We start from the raw sequence: 22,216 nt of genomic DNA on the forward strand, positions 1-22,216 counted from the left end.
GTTATAGACATGCTGGAAAGGGGAGGGGAGAAGGAGGAGGGAAGGGAGGAATAACAAAGGAGGAAAATGACGTAGAAACACAGGCTATCAGTCACTGGGGAAGCAGGCCTGACACTGGTGCATCAATAATTCACATAACTATGGCTAATGAGCGAGATCCAAACAAATCATCCCTGAATTCACTGGGAGAACACTGTGCAAAATATGGTACTAGTATGACAGTTGGGGGCATATTGGCAACTCAAAAAAACAGTGAGAATTAGATACAATAACTGTCACTGTGGAGTCTGCACATTTATGGCATTATTAAAGTTCTAATAATCAAAATACGGAGTACAAGTACTTCCTTTTGAAGGAAAACTCCAGTTCTCCTGTAATCAGGGCAAGTGCATTTGAGTAAGCCTCAGAGACACATATTTACACACACACACACACATATTTTGAATAGAACTGATTTGAAGTTAAAACAGGTTCAAAATATGGAGATCAGATCTTATATATTGCCTAAGATTTAAACACATTAAACTTCACCAGCTTGTATTTCTCCCATCAGGAAATATATCTTGCTCTGTAAGCACATTTGTTTCCATTCTGAGCTACATTTTGAATCATGGGGTTATACAAGCTGTAGCTGGGATGACTGTGGGACACTACCTTTATATACTATCCAGACATCATAAAGTCATCTCTCACATAAGCAATAAACCGGGGGGCACAGACCCAGTAATACAAAACCTACATTCTATTAATTTTATAATTCCATAGAGGACTCCACATAATCCACATGAAGCCGCTGTTATAGAAACCTCCACTTGACTGCATGTGGGTCTACAAAACCCTATTTCCTTTCTAGTTTATTCAGTTTGGGGCTAAAACTAGTTTCAAATACAGAGCTGTTGTACTTCTTTGTAATCTCGATTCCCAGATGAGTAAACTGTTATTTTGCACACAAATCACTTAAGCCCTTCTTAGGCCTTCTTAGCCTTCTTCCCTAATTAGGCTTACATCCCAAAGATGTGCCAAATAATTCTATTATTCCTAATAAAGAGGGATAATCAGACAGTGGAAAGCAGCTGCAGTCTTGCATCGTAAAATAAAAAAAAACTGTTAGTGTACAAGTAGATTTCAATGCACACTGGGAAGATATGGGTGGATAATGCTCTGAGCATTATAAACTGGATGGAAGTAAAAACAAAAGTTAACTACAAACACATTGAGCACCATTTTTTCTCCTATATCTTGTATATTTTTGATTTTTTGTTTCCTTTCCGTTGTGTTTCCCTCTTGATTGGAATAGGACACAAAAACCTGTATGTTTTCTCAGACAGTGCCTGGTATAGAAATGGGCAGAAAGACATGGAGCAGAATGCATAAATGGTGAGCTATGGTTTATTCTCGTTGAACAAGTCAGCCAGAAAGGAAAAAAAACAAGAGTCAATACTGCTTACACAGTGTTTAGCTTCATAAGCCCCAGTCTAAACTCTGCAAGTAGCTTGGGTTATGCCCTAAAGGGCCGACCCAGTAGTTTATTGGGCCTCTGTGTGCAGAGGTAGCAGTCTCTGATTATTTCCATCCACTTATTAGATGGTCCACAGATGTGGTAGCAGGGGCCGCTATTTTGCAATCTCTATCTCTCTGTGGATATACAACTCTCTAGATATATAATTCTCCTTGCTTTAGACTCGCTGCCCAGGACTTTTTTCTCTCCTTATCTCCCCTGACTCCACATGTCTAGGTATAGGAAGTGCTTACACTGGTTCTTTCTTTGTGCTGTGGTCAGCCTTAAGACAGAAACACAACACAAGCTATAATATCTGGCAGAGCTGGGGTGATGAACGAGGGCGTATTGAAGTGATATAAATATTCTTTCTGTCTCCATTACTATTTTTTACCTCAGCCTGAGGGGCATATAGCAGGATTTTGAAAGCAAGGGTCTGGCACTGCTGCCCTACGTTACTTTTGATTTTTTTTTCCATTTTACCATTTATCAGCATTGGTACTTAACTTTCTCCTCTATTTTTCATTTTCTATTTCAGACTTGGGATTCAAAGTGGGATTGATGATCAATGGAAAGGATAAGTTTTGGAAATCTACCCCACAACTTTTATAATAGATTAACAGAGTCTGTGTTGCACATGGTTGTAACTTTCAGGCAGTTAATATGATGCATTCAGATCCTTTTTAAGACTACAGTGTAATTAGCTAGCTGCACTACTGTGAAAGAAATAATTAAATTGTCACAGCCCCAGGGCATTTTTTTTAGTTATTTCTGTGGTTTGTTGTGTTTTTTTTTTCTCCCCTCTGTCGCTGCCTTGGGCGCGCCCCCCTGTGTCGACGTCATGACAACAGGGGGTCAGCGGCGCCCGCTGGTTGGCTCGTCTGCTTCCGCATCTGCGATTGTTGGACCAATGAGTGGAAGGCTCAGGAGCTTTGAAAGACGACGCCGGCATTCTTTTGGGGGTGGCTGCCCTGCTGTATGCAGTCTGCCCCATGTGCCTCTTGTTTCTTGTCTTGGCCGTGTTATTGTGTTGTTGATTGCAAGCAGTCGCACTCGTTTTGCGTTACGCTGAGGCACTAAGTTGTTGTGTGACAGCATTCTGTGGACAGCCGAGCTTGATTCTGTTAGCCTAGCGTTAGCTGCTAGCTGAGGCACTCGTTTGTATAGCCTGTGTTGTACCCCGTGCGTGCACTTAATTGTTGTGTTTGCTGTCTGAGCTGTCTTGTGTTTTGTTTCATTTGTTTATTTGACAGCTGCCACTCATCCCTTTATTATTTTAATTAGTTACTCCTTTATTTTGTCAATTAAATAACATGCATATCAATTCCATCTGATTTATGTTAGCCTCCCCTTCCCTAGCAGAGCAGTAGACTTATCTAAATAGAGAGTCAATTTATAGTAACTAGCAAGCCAGCATACAAATAACAAATAAATATGCAAACCCTCTTAATAACAAGTGAATGCTAAGGACAGCTGTACTTATAACTTGTAGCATGTTACCCATTTCAAGTTAAAGCCTACACTGGCTACAGCCTAATGAAAGGGCAAGTGAGGGAGAGCAGAAACTGGTGAGATGAATACAAAGTGCTGCTTCGCTATTTTGTCCATTTCCAGCTAAATAAGATCTTCCTCCGCCTTCTCCACCTCCTCTGCCATGGCCTCAGGCAGGCAACTGGGAAAGTACATTTCTCACATTATAACCCCTCAATATCTCTACCGTGGCTCATTGAAAGTATTGCTCTATGTGTGTGTGTATGCTTGTGTATGCATGTGTGGCCACCTCCTGTCTGCCGTTTGGTACAGAAAACACAGATAGGATGCACCAAAGTTAAATGTTGGCAGACACAATGTTTAAGTCGAACCCTTTAAAGGTAGCTGCTTCAATGTCAGTGGCAAACTAATAATAGCTGGATACATTTCAGCTGGGTAAGTGATTGAGAAATGCTCTTTCTGTCACTCATTAGATAATGTAGAGGTGTCCTTGAGCCGGTCATTGCCTAACAGCAGACCATGGCTATAATAGGAAGCTCCCCTGTGTACTTTTGTGACTGTGAAGGCATTGCTGAAAATAAGTACTTATGTCAGCAGACTTAGTAAATCACGGTTTAACATTAAAATGTAAGCGTAGTATATAGAGGACAATAATTCTATACATTTGACTGTATGACAAATTAAATGTATTATATGTAGTACACGTGCTATCAAACTTAGTGACAGTTGACAGCATGACTTATGTGTCTCATAACTTTGCTCTTTCAAATGCCTTTATATCAGTAGTACATCTGTTTATTCATCAAATTATTCATTGACCGAGGCAGCACTACATCTATTTTAAATGCATTTATTCAGGTATTTGTTGACCTGTCATAAATTAGCCCATAAATTCCTTTATCTACTTATTACACAGTCAGTTCAATTAGCTGTCTATATTTTTGTTCAAAAGTAAGCACAGCATTAAAGATACAACATCATTCCAACTTAAGTCCATACCAACATATCTCAAACCCCAATACACACCTCATGTTGACAGCTACAAAAACTTTCTTTTGATAAATATTTCAGAATTAGGAGTGCAATGCACCATTATAATCTAACTGCACCTCTTACTATAAATAAGTGAGTGTAAAAGAATTCAACAAGAACCTAATTTGACACAATTCTGCACAGTCCCCATATGTGTGCCACAACTCCACCAAGATGTTAAGGATGCACACTCTTACATTACAGGTGATATTCATGTTAGATGACAAAAAGCATTCAAATCCACATAAGACTTGATATGCAAAATAAAATGAATCAAGGTCTGCTTCTATGTAGATCCACTGTATAAGTTAGAAATTCATTTTATCAATGCCAGTGCTTCCTAAAAGAACATAGTTGTAGTCACATTAAGCCATTTAATAACATATAAAATCATCAGTGTGGTATTTACTTGTATATTTAGGTATCAGATTAAAATGTGAAAAATCTCCTGGGCTTAAACCATGAATTATATCAGGAAAATATTTAGTAGAATGACCCTCAAGTTGAAAGTTGCACTTACTGTATAATGTCAGCATTATAGATTATCTTTTAGACCTGCAGCTACAACTGTTCTGCGGCTATAAGCAACACCAACAATATTTAGGGCACTGCAGATATTTAAAGGCATAGCAGCCCATTACTTAATATAAGTCACCTAATAAATACAAAGCTGGTTAACCTTTAATACAAATTATAGACAACAAGCCACAACGACTTCCTCCTCACTTCTGTTTCAGGAAGCCCCTCTATTGCCCCTTATATAAACACGACATGTACACTGGGAAAGCAGCAGCACCTAAATGCAGCTAGCATGTACGTTATGGTTATTGTGGATGTTGACGATATTCGTCTATAGTTACTGTAGTTACTGCAGCCAAAGCGTTAAACATTAGCACTTCCTGCACTACCGCGTTTCAAATTAAAGACATTTTCTGACAATGCAGCGATGTATTGGGTTTTTATGTATTGATGTTTTTAACATCAGTTTTAGAATTGCTTCCAGATCAAATTAACGTTTGGCAGAATAAGATACAGCCTTCATTAGCTACATTAGCATCCCGTTTCATACATGTCAATTCTGTTGGTAAGCTAGCAGAGCTAAGTCACACACGTCACAAACCATCCACAAAACGAAGAAAAAGAGGATCGATTTCATTTATAGCACATTAGTAGAAATGATTTTACACAAAGACAAGCGAACCAAAGCATTTCTCCATCCTGCTTCCTGTATCTTCTCAATAACCTCGCATAGCTCAACATACAGCGGCTGACACCACCTTGGCAGCCTCTTTGCCATATTATGTCAATTCACAATAGAAAATACATGGTCGTGGTTGCAGGGTTACCTCTTTCTTTTTCTGTCCTCCTCCAGACGGCAGACATAGTAGCACAAGGAAGAAAACAGATAGAATCTGCAGGTTAACAACGGAATGAGCCCAAACAGACGCCATGACGGAAGGATGCCTTGACTGAGAGACACGTCTCCGCCAAGTGATTGGTTTATAAATGGACCAATCAGCGCACAAGGACTTGAATGCGGATGCCTCTGGGTTTTGTAGTTTTTTAAAGGTTTGCAGCCGTCTAGCGCCAATCGCCAGTTTTTGGTGCAGGCTTTGTCAAAACAAACTTCACTTGCTACTGGCAGTCTGATTTAGCAGTAATTGTACGAAGAAAAGAAAAGATGGCGTTAAAAGCTTCCTAACTATGATTTAAATGCATAAAATAAGCATACATAAATGAAAAGAATAGATTAGTTTATTGTCTGAATTGCAGATTACATTACATCTAGGTTAGATATAATGTGATCACAACATAAGGTTAACTAAGCCTATATCATAAGCCAGTGATATGCGCATCATCCATTAAACAGAGAAGTGTAATTGTTTATAGAAGCTGCAATACAGAATAACATATTTGAAACCATGTTATTTCTATTTTTTTCAGTTTCCCCCTTGGGAATATATTTTCTTCTGAGAACACTTGAAGTGATTCAGATGGCTGAGTGGCTGAAAAAATTCTCCCTGATTAAGTTACCGGTCTGTAGCTGAGCCTGCCATTTGTCATAAGTGTTAAAAAAATGATGTTGATAGCATGGGCTGCAGAGTTTTTCTCTCTGGCTCTCTCTCTGTCTCTCTCTCGCTTCTGCATTCTGGGATGGGTGAGATTGTTGCAGACACTTGATGTAGTTAATTGAGGGGGACAAATGATTTATGTGGAATCAGTGGGAGATGACATGTCACCCTGTCTCTCTCTGAAATTCCACTTAAGCACTTTGTGACTAATGCAATGCAGTGCATTAGCCTTGCAATAAATATTACCTTTGAGAAAATGTGAAACTTTTAACAGATAGGCCGATGGTTAGACGTGATTCGTTATCAACCAGCTCTCCAATGCAACACTGAAGTATAGCCCCTTGCGCTCTCTGAAGAAAAAGACTTAGACGTGTTTGTACAAAAGATATTGTATTGAATTGCATTACGCTAGACGTCAGTTTGAACTTTGCAGTCCATTTGATGTAATTCCTGAGCTGTAACCCAGAGGCGAGGTAGAGGAAGTAGTTAATAAGTTTGCTTTGTTGAATTCTGTCTCTGTAGTTTAAAACGGCATTCGGTCTGTCTTTTAGATGCTATATGCTTACTCAGTTGGTCTAGTATTGACAGCACCACAGTTTAGCTTTCACATTTAGATTGCAAATGGTCTGGAAAATGCATAAGAGCTAAGCAGGAGGAATGGAAAACAAACATTGACTAACACAATCAATCCACATTTGTTAATTTGGTATATGTCATGGATAATGGCAAGCTATGTACTCTCTACCTCCTCCAGCAAAGAGTTAGGAGGGAGTTTATGGCCCATTGCAAGTGGCTTCTAATGATCTGCTGAAACCCTGATCTAACTTTTAAAAAAATGATTGGCACACAAACACAATTAAACCTTGTTTCACTGATTATGCCATGAATAATAATGAATAAACCATAATTCTACATTCAAGTAAACCCAGCCCACTCCTTTGTTTCTGTATTTCACATAACACACACACACAAACACACACTGGTGAAATGAAACGCATGTCGGAATATTAAAACCAATGCACCGTGAAACAGTCAGTGCGTGTTGCAGACTTGTTAAACCGCAGTTCATTCATTCTATAGCAGCTCAATCACAGGAACATTCCCAACATGAATCCCCTGTAAATGACTTGTATGATTATTGTGTAGAAGCTTCAAAAATATTTACACTCATATAAGCTGCAGGCTGTCTCTGCTGGATATTCAGTTCAAATGTAAGATTGTTGCTCAATCTATTACAGTGTTAAGAAGATGTTGATTTATAAGTGGGTGACATTTAAGCTCAAAGACAAGTTCTTGTATCAGTGTTTTGGGGTTAAGGTAAATTTACATTACCTTGGATGGAGACGTTGGTGTTCTGTAATTAAGGAATACACAGCATCTGTGCACATACTTAAACTTTTATATATATGATAATGATATTTTTATAGTGCATACCTGTTTTTAAATCAGAAATGTCACCAACTGTTGTATGTGTGCAAGCAGCACCCAGAAGTAAATAAGAGAAAAAGTGTTTATGGTGTTTTAAATGGCAAGTGAAAGGGGGCAGAAAGAGGAATAAGATGGGTGATGTCATTTCCATCTCCAGAGGAAAATGATTAATTGCCTGAGAGCACAAAGTTTATAGAAAGAAAAAGAGAGAGGGGGTGCTGAGGAGGCAAAGGTGGTGGAGTTCCTGAAGAGAAGCAGGAAATAAGAAAGGAAAGGACGTACCAGAGAGGCTGAAAGAGTGCAACATCAAAAGGCAAACAAAGAGACAGAATAGTGAGGAATTGGAAGGTAAAGGGAGACAGCAAGACGCATGCAAGGAAGCGAGAGAGAGGCATGTATTGAGAGAGTGAATAAAGGAAAGAGTCAGACAAACAGAAAGGGAGGAGTGAAGAGAATGACTGAGGCATTCATTAATATGATGTTCGTTATCTCTAACCACCTCCCTCAACAAATGTTCCTGTGTTCCCGTGTGCCATTCAGGCCTATGGCTCAGTGTGTGTGTGTGTGCATTTTTTTAGTGAAAAAGAAAAAAGAGAGTTTGCATGTGTTTGCCTACGAGTATCATTAGGCATCTTAGGCACAAATGTGTGAGCACGACTGTGTGAAGTGATGAACACAACGCCTCTTTCAATATAGCCTATTTACCTTGTTGCCATGCTGCATCTAAGCTAGACAGAGGACAATAGTAACCCCCCCCCCCCCCCCCCCCCCCACTGACGAAAGCAAATTTGCAAATTAGTGCACGGTTCCAAGACCCAAGTATACTTATATTGTCCTTAACTGACGGAGTCAACAGCAGCCTATTTATTACAAATACGATGAAATACTATAGTACCAGAACTCCTAAAGAGGACAATTTGTCTTTCCCTTTTTCACCTCCTCACTCATATTTTTCAAAAGGTTATTACAGCTAATGAAAAGTCCTGGTGGTCAGCAGGCGGCGACACCCTGTAAAGAAAGAGAGAGAGAGAGAAAATGAAGTGATATTCATTGTACACACACACACACACACACACACACACACACACACAAGGCTTTCTCTCAATTACACACATAATAAGTAAAATCCACACACATCTTGCACACTCACGGAACACACACACACACCTGCAGTATAACACCAGACTTTCTGTAACAGACCTCTCGCCAGCTTCTGTGTTTAAATCTTTTTCTTGACTTCAGTGGCAGCCCAGCATTGTCGATTCATCTACTTGATTAGAACGCGCCCCCTCCCTGTCACACACACTAACACGTACACACACACACACACACACACACACACACACACACACACACACACACACTGTGCGTCAGTCATTGAAATAATATACAGCAACCCTTCTTCCTTTTCGTCTCAACTCTCCTCATCTCCTCTCTTCAGCATCTCTCTCTCTCTCCCTCCCTCTCCCTCTCTCTCTGTCTCTCTCTCTCTCTCTCCCTCTCTATTCCCTTTTTCTTTCGGGGAGAGCTGATATCTCTGGCGGTTTGCCGCATGGAAGTCGCCCAGGCAAGGCAGAATATCATCTCTCTGATCCGGACGTCTTCTCTCCAGTTGCCTACCACTGCAAGAGCAGACACAACATCACTCTCACATTTACTGGGATTCAACGGGGATATAACGGCATTTATCCGCTGACCGACTGTCAGGAGAGTCTAAAATCCCGGTTTCATTCCAGCAGAGAGAGGGGGGATCTTTCTTACTCATATGTAACAACACAAAACACGCACTGGATCGTCAAGTGCGCAAAAGCCGGGGCTTGAAACATTACGCACGGCTAATTCTATTCTCTTTATATTGATTTTCAATTTCCTCCGTCCCCTGCACGGACAAACCAGGGACCGGAGGTTGGGGGGTACTTCCATGGTATGGAGTCCTGATTCTACCAAGCGACCCACCGGGGAATTGAAACTGAGAGAAGAAGAAAAAAAAACACCGCCGTGCTGGAATATTAATAACCTAATCCTAACAATAATCCAGAGGATGTTGCAGCAGAGTTTGGTACTCTAGAGAGCATCCCAACTTTTTTTGGTTTCCGTTTTTAATCTCTTCCCCTTCTTATCCTTTCCGCCAGTGGGACTTCTATTTTCGTGACTGATTTGCAGTACTTCACTCTCTGTCATGGACCGGTCGACGTCTTTGGATATAGAAGCGCTCAAGGTAAGACGCTCAGAGCCGGGAGGCGCGCATTTATTCACGGGGAGAGTTGCAGTATTGCTCTGTCTGGGTGAACAGATGGATGCTATATGTGTGATTGTTTGTATGAGGAGAGACTGGATGTTGTTGGATGTTACCACAGGCTGGTTGGGATTAATCCGCAACTCAGTGACTGATGCTGAAGGGTATGGTGGCATGCTGTAGCTGGTTAATGACTGGGTGGCTGGACGGGTGACAGGGTGTCTGTGTGGGCTCCTCTAAAAGGACAAAGTGGCTTTTGGATGCTGAGAGGGATGCTGAACATCTTGGGGTACAATAATGGGATTTACCCAGCTCTAGTTGCAACAGTATCCAAGAGCATCTCTCTCTCTCTCTTTTTCTGTCTTTCTCTCTTCCTCACACACACACATATATAAACCCACACTGGTGGTTGTAGGAGAGAGGGGCAGTGTATATCAGTATTCGGGGCGCAGCTTTGCTTTGCTTGCACAGAGAGTTGTTGCAGAGAGCTGTTGTGGACGTCGGTGGGACACTGGATAGACAGGACGTAGCCTGTATTTGCCCAACGGGCAGCATCTACAGTGCATTTCAGAGCAGACAGAGAAAGAGAGAGTGGATGTGACGACGTTCTAATCACATTTCTCATTCCTCACTCATGTTCTTCTGAAATTAGTATTCAATTTCAGTTTAATGTGTTAGCCTTTTAACAGCTCAAGAGAAGAATTCTCATTCTACCTGTGTGCGCTTGATTTGTGAGTGTGATTGAGGGTGGTGGGAGATCTGGGTCGCTGCTCACTGTTCTTCTCACTCAATACATAAAATTTTGCATCTTCCTACATTAGTATTTGGTCAGCACCATGTAGATAGAAGAATGCAACACAGAGAACAAGAGTAAGGGCTTTTATAGGTTGAGTAGTCAATGTTTGAGGGGAAAAAGCAGCAAAAATTCATCTAAAATAGCAGTAAGCACCTGTATTTGTACATATGTGAATATGGCAGAAGCTACTTTTTGGTCATTTCGGTGTGACTGTGTGCATAGTGATGATATGTCTTCATTTGAGTGACACGCTGAAAACAGCTCTCCTCAGCAAAAACACACTGAAAGTTTCTAGGGACCTTGTTATGTGTTGCAGAAGTATTTGAGTGTTAAAGGTAGGGTAGGAGATTTCATTCTGATGCACTTTTTGTTAAATTAGTGTAACTTCTCTTTACAATCCGATAGCAACCGATTAGTTCGGCAGTTTCACTTTAAAACGAAGAATATTAATCATCTGTGGAAGCTATAAAACAAATAAAAAACATCAGCCAATCCTACGAGGCGCCCCTGTGCGGAGTATTGGCTGGTTGTCACTCTCTTACTGCTCTCCGCGCGTCAGAGAGGTACATGCATGATGGCCGAAGTCACAGACTGGTTGGGAGGCGTTTCTCCGAGAGAAAGGGGCATGTGTTTACTTTCAAAATCTGGCTGACTCTCACTGAGTTTTCAAAATCTCCTACCCTACCTTTAAGAAAGTTAGGAAAGGTCAATACTACTCACATTAAATGCCACATGTGTAATGGTAGACTGAGTTTCCAGTGTGAAATGTAGAAATTGTGGACGGAGATGTCTATTTTCTATCTGCTGTTACTGATATGTACTGATTGGATAAATCAGCAAATCGATGAGATTCTGAGAGGATTGACATTTCAAGTGGCATTTTATCAAATTCCTGACAAGGGGACCTTGATACTGTGCTGATGCTCAGCTCCAAATTGACTTTGACTCGACTGGCTGGTTGCAGATTCTAAAGATCAAAATTGACAAACTGATTTAAATACAACCTTAACTGCTACCCATGGAACTCGACCTGCAAAAATGCGAGTACTAATGTATTCACAGTCACACATGGCTGTTCATATAAATAAAACAGTGAATACAGTGAATCATATGGAAAGTTTGCTTTTCTGTATAATCAGCAGTAACCACTGAAATTAGCTCCATGGACTATATTGTTGCTGCATAAGGACCTACTTCTCTGCCTGTGCTTCCTGAACCTTTAAGAAGTGAAAATGTATGATGGCCCATTTTAGTCAGAACGGCCACAATCACCAGCACCCTTCATAACGTACTTGATTGCACAAGAAATTCAACTGCTATTCTAAAGAGAAATACCTTTTAAGACACCCACCAATGGCAGCCCCTGATGGTCACCAATCAAATGTGAGCCCTGATGGTGTTAGTGCATGCCTATTGTGTTATAAGTAGTTACATCCACTTCCTCCAGTCCATCTATCTACCATCCATCGGCTGGTAGTTTTCTGCAGAGATGGTGTCATATCCTTGGCAGTGCCCACAATCCCTGGGTTTGACTGCATCGGTAGTTGGCACTCTAAAGTACAAGCACGCAAACACACTGTCTCCTGCAGTGCTGAAAGGCAGGAGTGTATTGTGTTGTGTGTTTGTTAATGTCAGTGTGCACTTGCTTATTTAAAATAGAGCAGACCAATCCTTTACAACCCACCTCTTATGACCTCACCTTTTTTGTATTTATATTTATATTTCCTCTGGGAATAATAACATTCTATCTTATCTTATCTCATCGAACATTTTGAAAACAAATATAAATTAAAACAGTGTCCTCTCAAATACAGCAAATCTGTGCATGTGTGTGTGCACAGGTTTGTTGACCAGCTGGCCTTTTAGACATTGAAAGAAAATAGAGACAAATAAATATACCGCTATCTAAGTTTAATGAGAAAAAAGCCAGCTTTTTCTTAAGTGTGTGTGTAAGGTGCTTCAGTGTGTGCGTCAAAGAGCAATTGCACAAAATTGCACAAGGACTATACTCGGTCACTGGGAAGACACTGCATTCTATCAAATATACAAGTGGTATGCGTACGTGTTTGCGAATGTGTGTGTCTAGATTTGACCGAAGACCTATGTGCTTGTAAATCAGTGCAGGTTTCAATATCAATGGAGCAGTTTAAGTGCTATTGATCTTTAGTAATAGCTGCACCGTAAATTATATGCAGTATAATAAAAGCAGTCAGATTGAATTTGACCCTCTAGATCAGAGGCTCACAACTTGTAACAGGAACAGGCTTTGGAAAAGTAAAGAGTAGTTTAACTTTGGTCGTGTTATGGATTTTAAATTGACCCTGATACGACAAGGCAAGATCAAATAGAAATAATTCATACTTCATCAAAAGGCATATAGTGAAACAATACCTCAAACATCAAGCAAACACGAAGGCACGGTGTGAATTTTAGCCAACTGAATTAAAGAACAAAAAGAAATCAGTGTAGGACCTCTAAATTATGGTTGGCTAACTGCTTGTGTAGCCCTATTTATCAAGCGCTTGCACCCCTCCACAGGCCATCTAGTTTTATTAGAATAGAGCAAAACATCCAAATGATGGTTAGTTACCTGCCAAAGTGGCTGGTAAAAAAAAGCCAACTTATGGTACAAGCTTCGGCCAGACTTTGCATGGTGGCTGTTTTCCCACCCTGGTTGCACTCTTTCACTCAACCCTATTTGGTAACCATCCAGTGCAGCTACAGTTTTTTGCATTTCTGGCCACTGAGCAGCTCAATTGGAGCAATTGGGGGTTCAGTGCCTTTTCCAAGGGCACTTCAACAGGAGCTGCTGAGGGATGGGAGAACATTACTCATTCATTTGACTCAGCCTGCCCCGAGTCTGCCTCTCTAACCTTCAGGCAAGCACGGTTTCTCATCTGGAGCATCACCAGTTTAGTTTAACTACGTTACAAACATAAAAACACACGTGAGCTGATGACTTAATGTGCTCCAGTGCGACATACATTATGAGGTAGTGACAGCCATGTTTGTCGAAGCTGCCAGTGTGACAGCTGCACAGTTTGAAAAGTGGGTGCCTCACTCTGAGCCAAACAGACTTTATCCCTATTATAGTGGAGACTTCCCGAACGTTTGCATGCATGCTCATTTTCATTTTTGAATCCATCCAGCTGATAGGCTGTGATGCATTAAGATTACTTAGTGTGGCATCACATTAATAACAAAGCCTTCACTTGGTGCCAACAGATGCTGCAGCTGTGTATTGATTGGCAGCTGCATGTGAATTTAACCACTTGGCAGTTTCTCCACCTTTGAGATCAGACCTCGCGGTGGATGTACCTAATATGCAAATGTATACATAAAACTTTTAAGACTGGCATATTGAAACATGTCCAAATTCTCCTTTATTTATTTATTTAGACAAACCAAAGAGGGAGAAAAGAATGCCTGAATGACAACATATTCCGATGTCTTAAACCAGTAGCAAAAAACAATTAGATTAGATTAGATTAGTGAGTGAAAACAAAACAGCTCGTGGTGTTAGGGGATGTGAACCCCAGACTCCTGAGTAAAGATCTGTCTGTACTCACATTGTGAGCTAAGCTGCCTCCTGACAAGGCTTTGCAGCTGTGTTGCTTCCGTGATTGGATGATGTCGGGCAATATAAAACACGTTCCATTAGCATTAGGACAAATTCAATTTCCTAAATATCTTGTAAGATTTTATTTACCTTATCTCACACACACATGCTCATACACACAAATGCATGTGAGCAGTGCAGTATTTACTTTACCTTTTGTTATCTTTTTGTCATCAGGCCATTTTATAGTTAATTACCTGCTCTGGCACAAAGGCCACTTCACAGTAGTGTTTATGAAAGGGGGGTGGGTGTAGGGGGTATTTCTACTGTAAAAACACCTTCCCTGTGTGTATGTGCGTGAGTCTGTACGGGTATACTGCTCAAGTAGCAGTGTTTAAAGGTCCAATAGCTCTGGGGCTACTGCTGGCCTTTTAAAGGTCAACTTACAGTATTTAAACTATGTGTGATGCTGTGTGTGTGTTCAGATGCATTTGTGACAGAAGTCATGATGTTTGCTGAGCAGCGGAGTAAGGTAATTGACACCATGGTGCTCTCCATGGTGTTCTCCTACCCTGCACATGTTTATGCGTAACATTGCTTGCAGTTGTGCATGTTTGTGGGTACCCTTCTATCTGCCTGTGAGCTCTCCAGCACTTGCACATAATGAAGTGGATGAAAATAGACTGAACCAGCTGTTCAGCATAGCATTTAACAAATACACACCAATACTTTGGGAAACAAACTTGTTTGCTCTCTTGCTAGAATTTTGATAAGAAGATTGAAATCAGCTCCTTCTCCGTGTGTCACCCGAAGAAGTGTGTGCATCTTTTAGATCAGCACCGCTAGGAACAGCTGGTCCAGCTCTACCAAAGTGCTCTCAGAATACGCTACGCATAAACATGTGCACCAACAAAACACAAAAAACCAACAGAACACACGTACAAATGGCTGTCAAAGGTTATTAACACAACATGATAACACACAGCAGTTAATCCTTAGCCCAATGCTAACACTTTCTCTCATGCTTCTCTAATGCTCCCTCTACATCTGTGTTTCTCTCACAGATTTTGGAGTATATTGTAAAATGTAGTGTGATGTCACTTACAAAGGCTAAGTGGAACATTATGTTATTATTACATTTTGAAAACACACTGGTTTGTGCAGAAAAAGAGAAGAGATGCTTGACACCTGTACCTGTAGACTGTATAGTGTCTGGAGGCTCCCAGGTGCTTGAAAATCTAGATGTGTAATTATGTGGTTGTTAGATTAGCTTATGTTAGCTTATGATTTATGTGCTATTGTTAGTCACACACAATAAATCGCTATCTTATGGCATTGGCTACTTAACTAGTGGCCTTTCAGAATGAGCTGGTTGCTAATTTCTGAGAGTCAGTCAGTGCAGTCAGTGAGTTGTGTCCCATTTACCATGTGGACATTTCGTCAAACAGTGCAGAAACTGTCCAAATGGCCCATTCAGGATGGGCTGATCACAGATTTTTAGAGGAACTAAGATAATTATACCTCTGAGGACAAAGACATATTTTAGAGAAAGTAGAACAGAAAATAACTTTTGGCCAAAACATGATGACGTTATCGAGAAACACACACATGCAGAGACCCATTCCTTTTCCTTTAACACCATACAGTATGCATTTAGAAGACTTCAGATTATTACGTTTAAAATGTAGTTGTTGTTTATTGTGGTATATTACTATTAAACAAATGAGTGCTATGGAAACTTTATGGGTCCATTCGGGTGGTGTATAAAGCTGCAGGCATAAGGGCAGTGAAGAGAAATACCCCACATGCTATCTATAACCATTATTAGTATAATATGATGGATATTTGAGGGTCAGACCAAAGGGCGGTGATCTGTGGGCTTTAATTCTTTTTAAGAAATACTGTCACTGCCAAGGCAATGTTTTACACGAACCAGTCAGTGTTGCCAGTTAAGCTGTGTGCTCTGCAAGTAAATGGTGTTGGAAGCTACTCTGCATGAAATTACACAGTGAAGCAGAATTTACTCAAGCATCCGAGATGTTACAGGGACACATGTAGCATCGTTTGAGTCATTTCAAACCCACAAGGAAGAAATTATAGACAACTAAGATGTGTGTTGTGTGGGTGTGTATGGATGCACTGACACTTCTGTGGGTACCTAGGGATGTTAGGCCAGAGTGGACTGCAGAGGTGTTTTGTAAGTGGAGTGAAAACATGATGGTGTTGAACTTGGCCCAGGGGAGGCTCCCGGGTCCGCATCACTGTACATTGGTAATAATTACACACACACACACACACACACACACACACGGACAAACACACACACACAGCCCTACAGACCATCACTTACTGCTAATAATAGCTTGTGGGGAAAAGTGTGTGTGTGGTTGCTTCTGCGATCACATACAGACACAGAAGCAAACACAAATACATGCTTGCCTCAGGTGTATTTATGGTACACTTTGGCCCTGGATCACCACTCATGGCAGTAATCGCACACACATACACACAGAAAAACATCCCCATGGATCTCAGAGCTCCCAAACGGCCGATCGGACTTAACAATGACTGATGCTTCACCTTGCTACCTGCCACTCAACCTTACCTCTGTGAGTCGCAGGGTGTGTGTATGTGTGTCTGTGTAAAATACTTTCACTTCCCATGTTGCCTGACATAAGGGAATAGTTCCCTCGCATTATGTTCTGACGTACATCGTCCCCATTGCACTGCAGTCATTGTGACGCCTGTGTGTGAGTGAGAGTGAGCAAATGTTTTCACAGACTTAATGTATGATCCGCATACAGTATATACACATACTGAAATTAAAATGCTAATCATATTGCTCTGTACATTTTTGAAGCAGCTTTAGAGCATCCAGTTTTACATTTGCTATTTTCACACATTATTTTTCTGCACCAGACTTCTGTTTTTGCTTTTGCTACTGTCACACAATATGCTAGTTATTCCAGTCCAGACAGTGTATGTGTTTATGTGGGTGGACTTCTACTGTAGCACCAGCCCTTTAAGTGGTATCTTCCTGTCCCAACATGAGCGAAACTACAGCAACAACCAGTTTACACACCAAGGGGAACGTACGCGTCCTTTTGGATCAAACATGTCTGCTGAAGTGTCTGCTGGATATATTTATCATTGATTTAATAAACCAGTTACCCAAATCTGTCATTCTTACCATGGCATTTTAGGGAAATGTGAATGAAGTTGGCCTATAACTGCAGCCGCAGTAGGCAAGATTTTGATGTACAATTACAGCCATCTTACCCACCTAAATCACAACGAAACAGTGCAACAGAGAATAGCTGAATGAATAAAAACTCCAGAGTAAAATACAAGCTGTCACCGTTTGGAGAGCAAGCACTCCAAACAGAGAGAGCACAGCTCAGCAACACTGGATCTGATCATTCTTATATTTTTGGTATGCTGTGTTGGGTACCGTTTACTGAGATCTTACAGTATTCTTGTATTCCACCATACACTATAACCTCACAGGACACTGATTAGTCTGAATGACTCCTTTTTTATGTTTTAAAAGTTGGCAAGATGGACTGTTGCATAATCTTGAGATCTCATGGGAAGTCCATCTGCAAACATCTGTAAATCTAAACTCAACCTTAAAGTCAGACGCAGATTGTTACACCGAACCACCTGGAAAATCATCATTGAAACTGTCTGGAGGTGTGGTCATGGACTTTCAATACTTGGCATGTGACTGCATGAACCATCTGTTTGTGACAACTCTCCTACAGGATAATTAGTTGATACATTTCAGTATTGTCCTAGATGGCGGACAAAATGAACAACCATGATATACTTATACTTATAGAATAGAATAGAATAGAATAGAATAGAATAGAATAGAATAGAATAGAATAGAATAGAATAGAAATACCGGATGGAGAGGGTAATCGGGGTGATCATCATGCTAAGGCCAAAACATAACTTTGTTGACATAATCATATTGCATTAAACCCAAAAAGGAGCAGCAGATTGTCATGGGTAGACTTGTAATGAAACAATTTTCCAATCAGTTTTATCACACTGTGAAATGTAGACTAAGAAGACTATTCACTGTTAGCTTAGTAATCAAGGCCGGAGGCAAACCTCATCCTTGATAGTACGTCAAATTGCATGGCCTTGATGTGATCTATTGCTCTTATTCTGGCATTATCACTCAGATACTTATGCGAGTTAGGATGTCGGTGAGTTAGGATGGTGATGATTTTATCTCTGTCCCAGAGAGTGAATTGATTTATTGACATTTTATATTAGATGTTAATATGAGGTGCATCCCAGGGACCTTTACATTTGTCATTGTGTGCACTGCTGCAGGCCATGTCCCTCCTGTCCAGCAATGACAAGTTATTAGAATGCTTTGCACAGTGGAGCTAAACAGGGACTCACATCCATTACTAATCTCAGTCATTTAATTCTGCCCAAGTTGCCATGATCATTTGGAGATTATTGCAGTATGACTCAATTTGTCAACAACACTTTAATTCAAAATCAAATTATGCCACAATGACAAGGTAATCAAAGTCTGGAAATTATTACCTGATCCAGCTATGACAGCCTAATGATCACCTGTGTTTTTGTCAGGTACTCAAATCAATGCCTCTTTATTGTGGCTTTAGAGCAAACACAGAGATTGATTCAGCACTTAACACTAATTATAAATTAAGCTAATGTTGTTAGCCGTAGGGCACATTCGGTTTCATGATTTCTATGTGTACTGTCCATATGCCAACCACAAATAATAACAGATCATTTTGATATGTTTTATACACACTCATTTGTGTAGTTCTTTAATTATGTATGCATTAATATTGGTCTTGCAATGCCATTTCTGCTGCCTGCATCCTCACATATGCAACATAGCCTTTATTCCCTGATAGCATTTAGTCTGTCATTTCCCTGCTGCAAGCCAGCTCATGTGCCCCAGCCCAGATATCATTTACAGAGACTGAGGAAGTGACACTGGAATGACAGCCTAATATTCGTCTTTTCAGCCACCATCTTGTCCTGTCTGTCACCTCCCAAAGCACAGACACTGCTGCCACTCATGACATAAACTTAGCACAAGATCACAGTCAAATATTAGGACGGGATGACTTGGAGCCTGGAATGATAATTGCTTGTGTTTTGCCCTGTCAGTAATGGAAACAAGACAGTCCAGTTCAGTCTAGACTTGCTAGACCAGTTCAGTTGTGCTCATGTTGTTCATGCTCATAAATTCTGCTTGATCATGATTGATTTGTCCAGCCAGTGCAGTTTGTAGAGTGGGGGCAGGACAAGACTCTCATCACCACAATAATGGTTTAATTCTGACTGAAATGAGCAGGCATGTGAATATGCATGTAAAATGTACTTAGGGGAGAGAACAGAGAAATCTGCACTGCATCAGCTTTTCCTAAACAAACAGTGACAGACAAAGAAAACAAAATGAAAAAGTTTTGCTCCAACAGGAGACACCAAAGCTTGAGCTGTGTTATTGCTACCATCTTATTGCTTCCATAGATTGACCTGCACATGTTGCTTTAAGACCTGACTTTGATTACATGTACGGACGAACCATCTCCTCAGCTGAAGCAGTTCTTGTTTAAAATTTGGTCCATAAATGTTGTGTGTTTGACCTGTCCAAGTTGTACCCCGGCTCTCACCCGTAGTTAGCTGGGATAGGCTCCAGCCACTGCAGGACAAAGCGGGTTAAAGGATGATGGATGGATGAATGTTGTGTGTCCATGGGCAGTTGTGTGAAACTCTTAACCTAGCCAGCTAATTTATATTGTTTTTCTATTCTATACAAAGAATCAGTCTGGTCTCTGTAGATTCGAGATGGATTTCTATAGGGCAGTACCACTGTATCGTATTCATTCATAATGTGAGCTATTGTTATCCTTACATATCTGGAAAATGCTGTTCTGCACTATATCTTACACCAGATGCTGCACAATTGATGTTACTGTAAGCTAAAATATACAAGCTTCTGTATCATTTTATCTCAAAGGAACAGAATTGTGCACACAGTATGTATCTGTATGTATCTTCATCAACACACAGTATACTCTTCCATGTTGGGGTGTGAAGTATAATCAGAAATCCTGGCGGTGACAAGATATAAAACAGAAGTGACTGCAAAAAGACAACTTGTGCCCTCTCAGAGTCTGTGGACCGTCATGCTGTGCTGTATGTATGTTCCAGCAGCATGACCTAGCATCTTTACAATATCCCACCAGCAGCACAGTACATTTATCTGTTAGCTGTATCTGCCATCCTGTTCCCGGCCCTCTGACAAGTAAATCATCTCGTCTCCTGCTTTGACAGCACAATCCTGACGTCTGTCACTTCTGCAGGCAAGACTAGGCCACACACATACTGAGCACACACACACACACACACACACACAAGCACATGTACAGCACCACACAGGAACAGGCAATCACATTACACACATACAGGCATTCCACACACACACACGCACAAACACTTTTTGTCAGAGGGGATTCTCGCCCACTCAAGGACAGAGCGGTGACACCTCATCATGAGCCAAATGAAGCAAGAGTGGCAAGGAGAACAGGAGGAAAAGAGGAGAGATGGAGGGATGGATGGAGCGGAACGACAGCAATATGGAGAAGCATGAGTAGAGCTATATGCCAGCGAGGCGACCGGCACCAGGCACCAGATTTCAGGGGCATGAAATAGGCTCTGGGAAACGCGATGGCCACACAGAAATGGGCAGAGTGGGAGGGTACTCTAAAAAGTGGAAAATGAAGAAAGAAATGGCTAATTTGTAAATTGTAAGCAGGACAGGAAAAGCTACAAAATATATAATAATTTCATGTGTATAAAAATATACACACACACAAAAAGTGAAATATGTTCATTTCCATACCACATGAAATTTAAAGTTGTGTCCCCCATGTCATGATCCCTGTTTGATTAGCTTTTTTTCATTTAGATCCTTCGTTTGGTTTTCCTGGTTTATTTAGTTTCTTACTTTTTGTGAACATTTACTTCCTGTTTCATTTTGAAGGTCCCGTTTTCTTGTGTATCCCTGTCTGTTTTACTCCCTCTTGTGTTTCCCTCCATTGTGATTACCTGCCCTGACTGGTGTCATCTGTGTCTTTTTAACCCTTGTGTATTTAAAGCAACACTAAGGTAGTTCTTCAGCTTCTAATCTGTCAATCACTGATGGTACATAAATTCACAGTAGATCGAATGACACCTCCATCTTTCCTCTGTCTGTATCACCTGCACTGGCACTAGTAATCTTTGGGGTTCACGTAGGGAGACAAAAAAAAAAGGAAGAACGATAAAGTAAGAGCTCGAACAAGGATTAATATCGGCCCAGCTTTCACTCGCTGGTGAGTGCTATAAGGCCCCGTTCACACTGGAGAAAGTCATTCCAGCTAGAGTAGGATTGAGCCCAGACAGCCTTTAAGCTGGATGCGTTCAGACCTATTTTCAAATCTGGCTAGCACACAGTTGTGTCCGCACTCAATCCGGCTTCATCCAGTGTGTTTGCTGTTCTCCAAACCACTAGGTGGCGCCTCGTAATATGGCTAATAATAAATACCTGAGCCACATTTGAGCCAATCCTGCTAGATCCACCTCTTGAGGGTGGATCTAGCCGGCTTGAAATCAAACTGGATTCAGCAGGATTGGAGGTGTTCACACTCGGAAAAAAACACATCTGAATTGCAAGGTAACTGACGATAGTTCTGATGACATGTTTGAGCAGCTTCAAAGGAGTTGCCTGTGGAGGAGTCCGGTGTCCTGCTGCGTGGCTGCTAGTCTACAAATATGCACATTGACAACTTTATGACATAGTGTATCTATAGTGTTGCGCTAAGACTTGTGCTCCCCTTTGTATTTATCAGTTGCCTCCCTGCATCTTGTTCCATGTGCTTCAGGTTTTTTTTTCAACTCCAGTGTTAAGTGCCCATGGTCTTCATTTCTGGTGTGTTTTCACCCAATTTGTTTTTATCTCTTATTTTATTTAGTTTTTGGATCTTGTCGGCTATTTATCAGAGCTCACCTTTTGTTGTTTGGACTTGCTGGTGTTTTGTTATAGTCCTTCCTCATCTCT

At 40.9% G+C, this 22,216-nt stretch overlaps 1 protein-coding gene across 1 annotated transcript in view; it reads right to left on the minus strand.

Annotated features, from left to right (window-relative positions):
- tusc3 (tumor suppressor candidate 3) overlaps nucleotides 1–5,498 on the minus strand; it is a 45,702-nt gene extending 40,204 nt beyond the window's left edge. The window contains exon 1 of the mRNA XM_028403697.1: nucleotides 5,368–5,498. Coding sequence (XP_028259498.1) covers nucleotides 5,368–5,472 — 105 coding nt within the window. The 5' untranslated portion in view covers nucleotides 5,473–5,498. The remainder of the gene's footprint in view (nucleotides 1–5,367) is intronic.
- Nucleotides 5,499–22,216: the final 16,718 nt, after the last annotated feature.

The sequence above is a fragment of the Parambassis ranga genome, chromosome 1 (assembly GCF_900634625.1).
Source record: "Parambassis ranga chromosome 1, fParRan2.1, whole genome shotgun sequence".
Classification (NCBI taxonomy): Eukaryota; Metazoa; Chordata; class Actinopteri; family Ambassidae; genus Parambassis; species Parambassis ranga.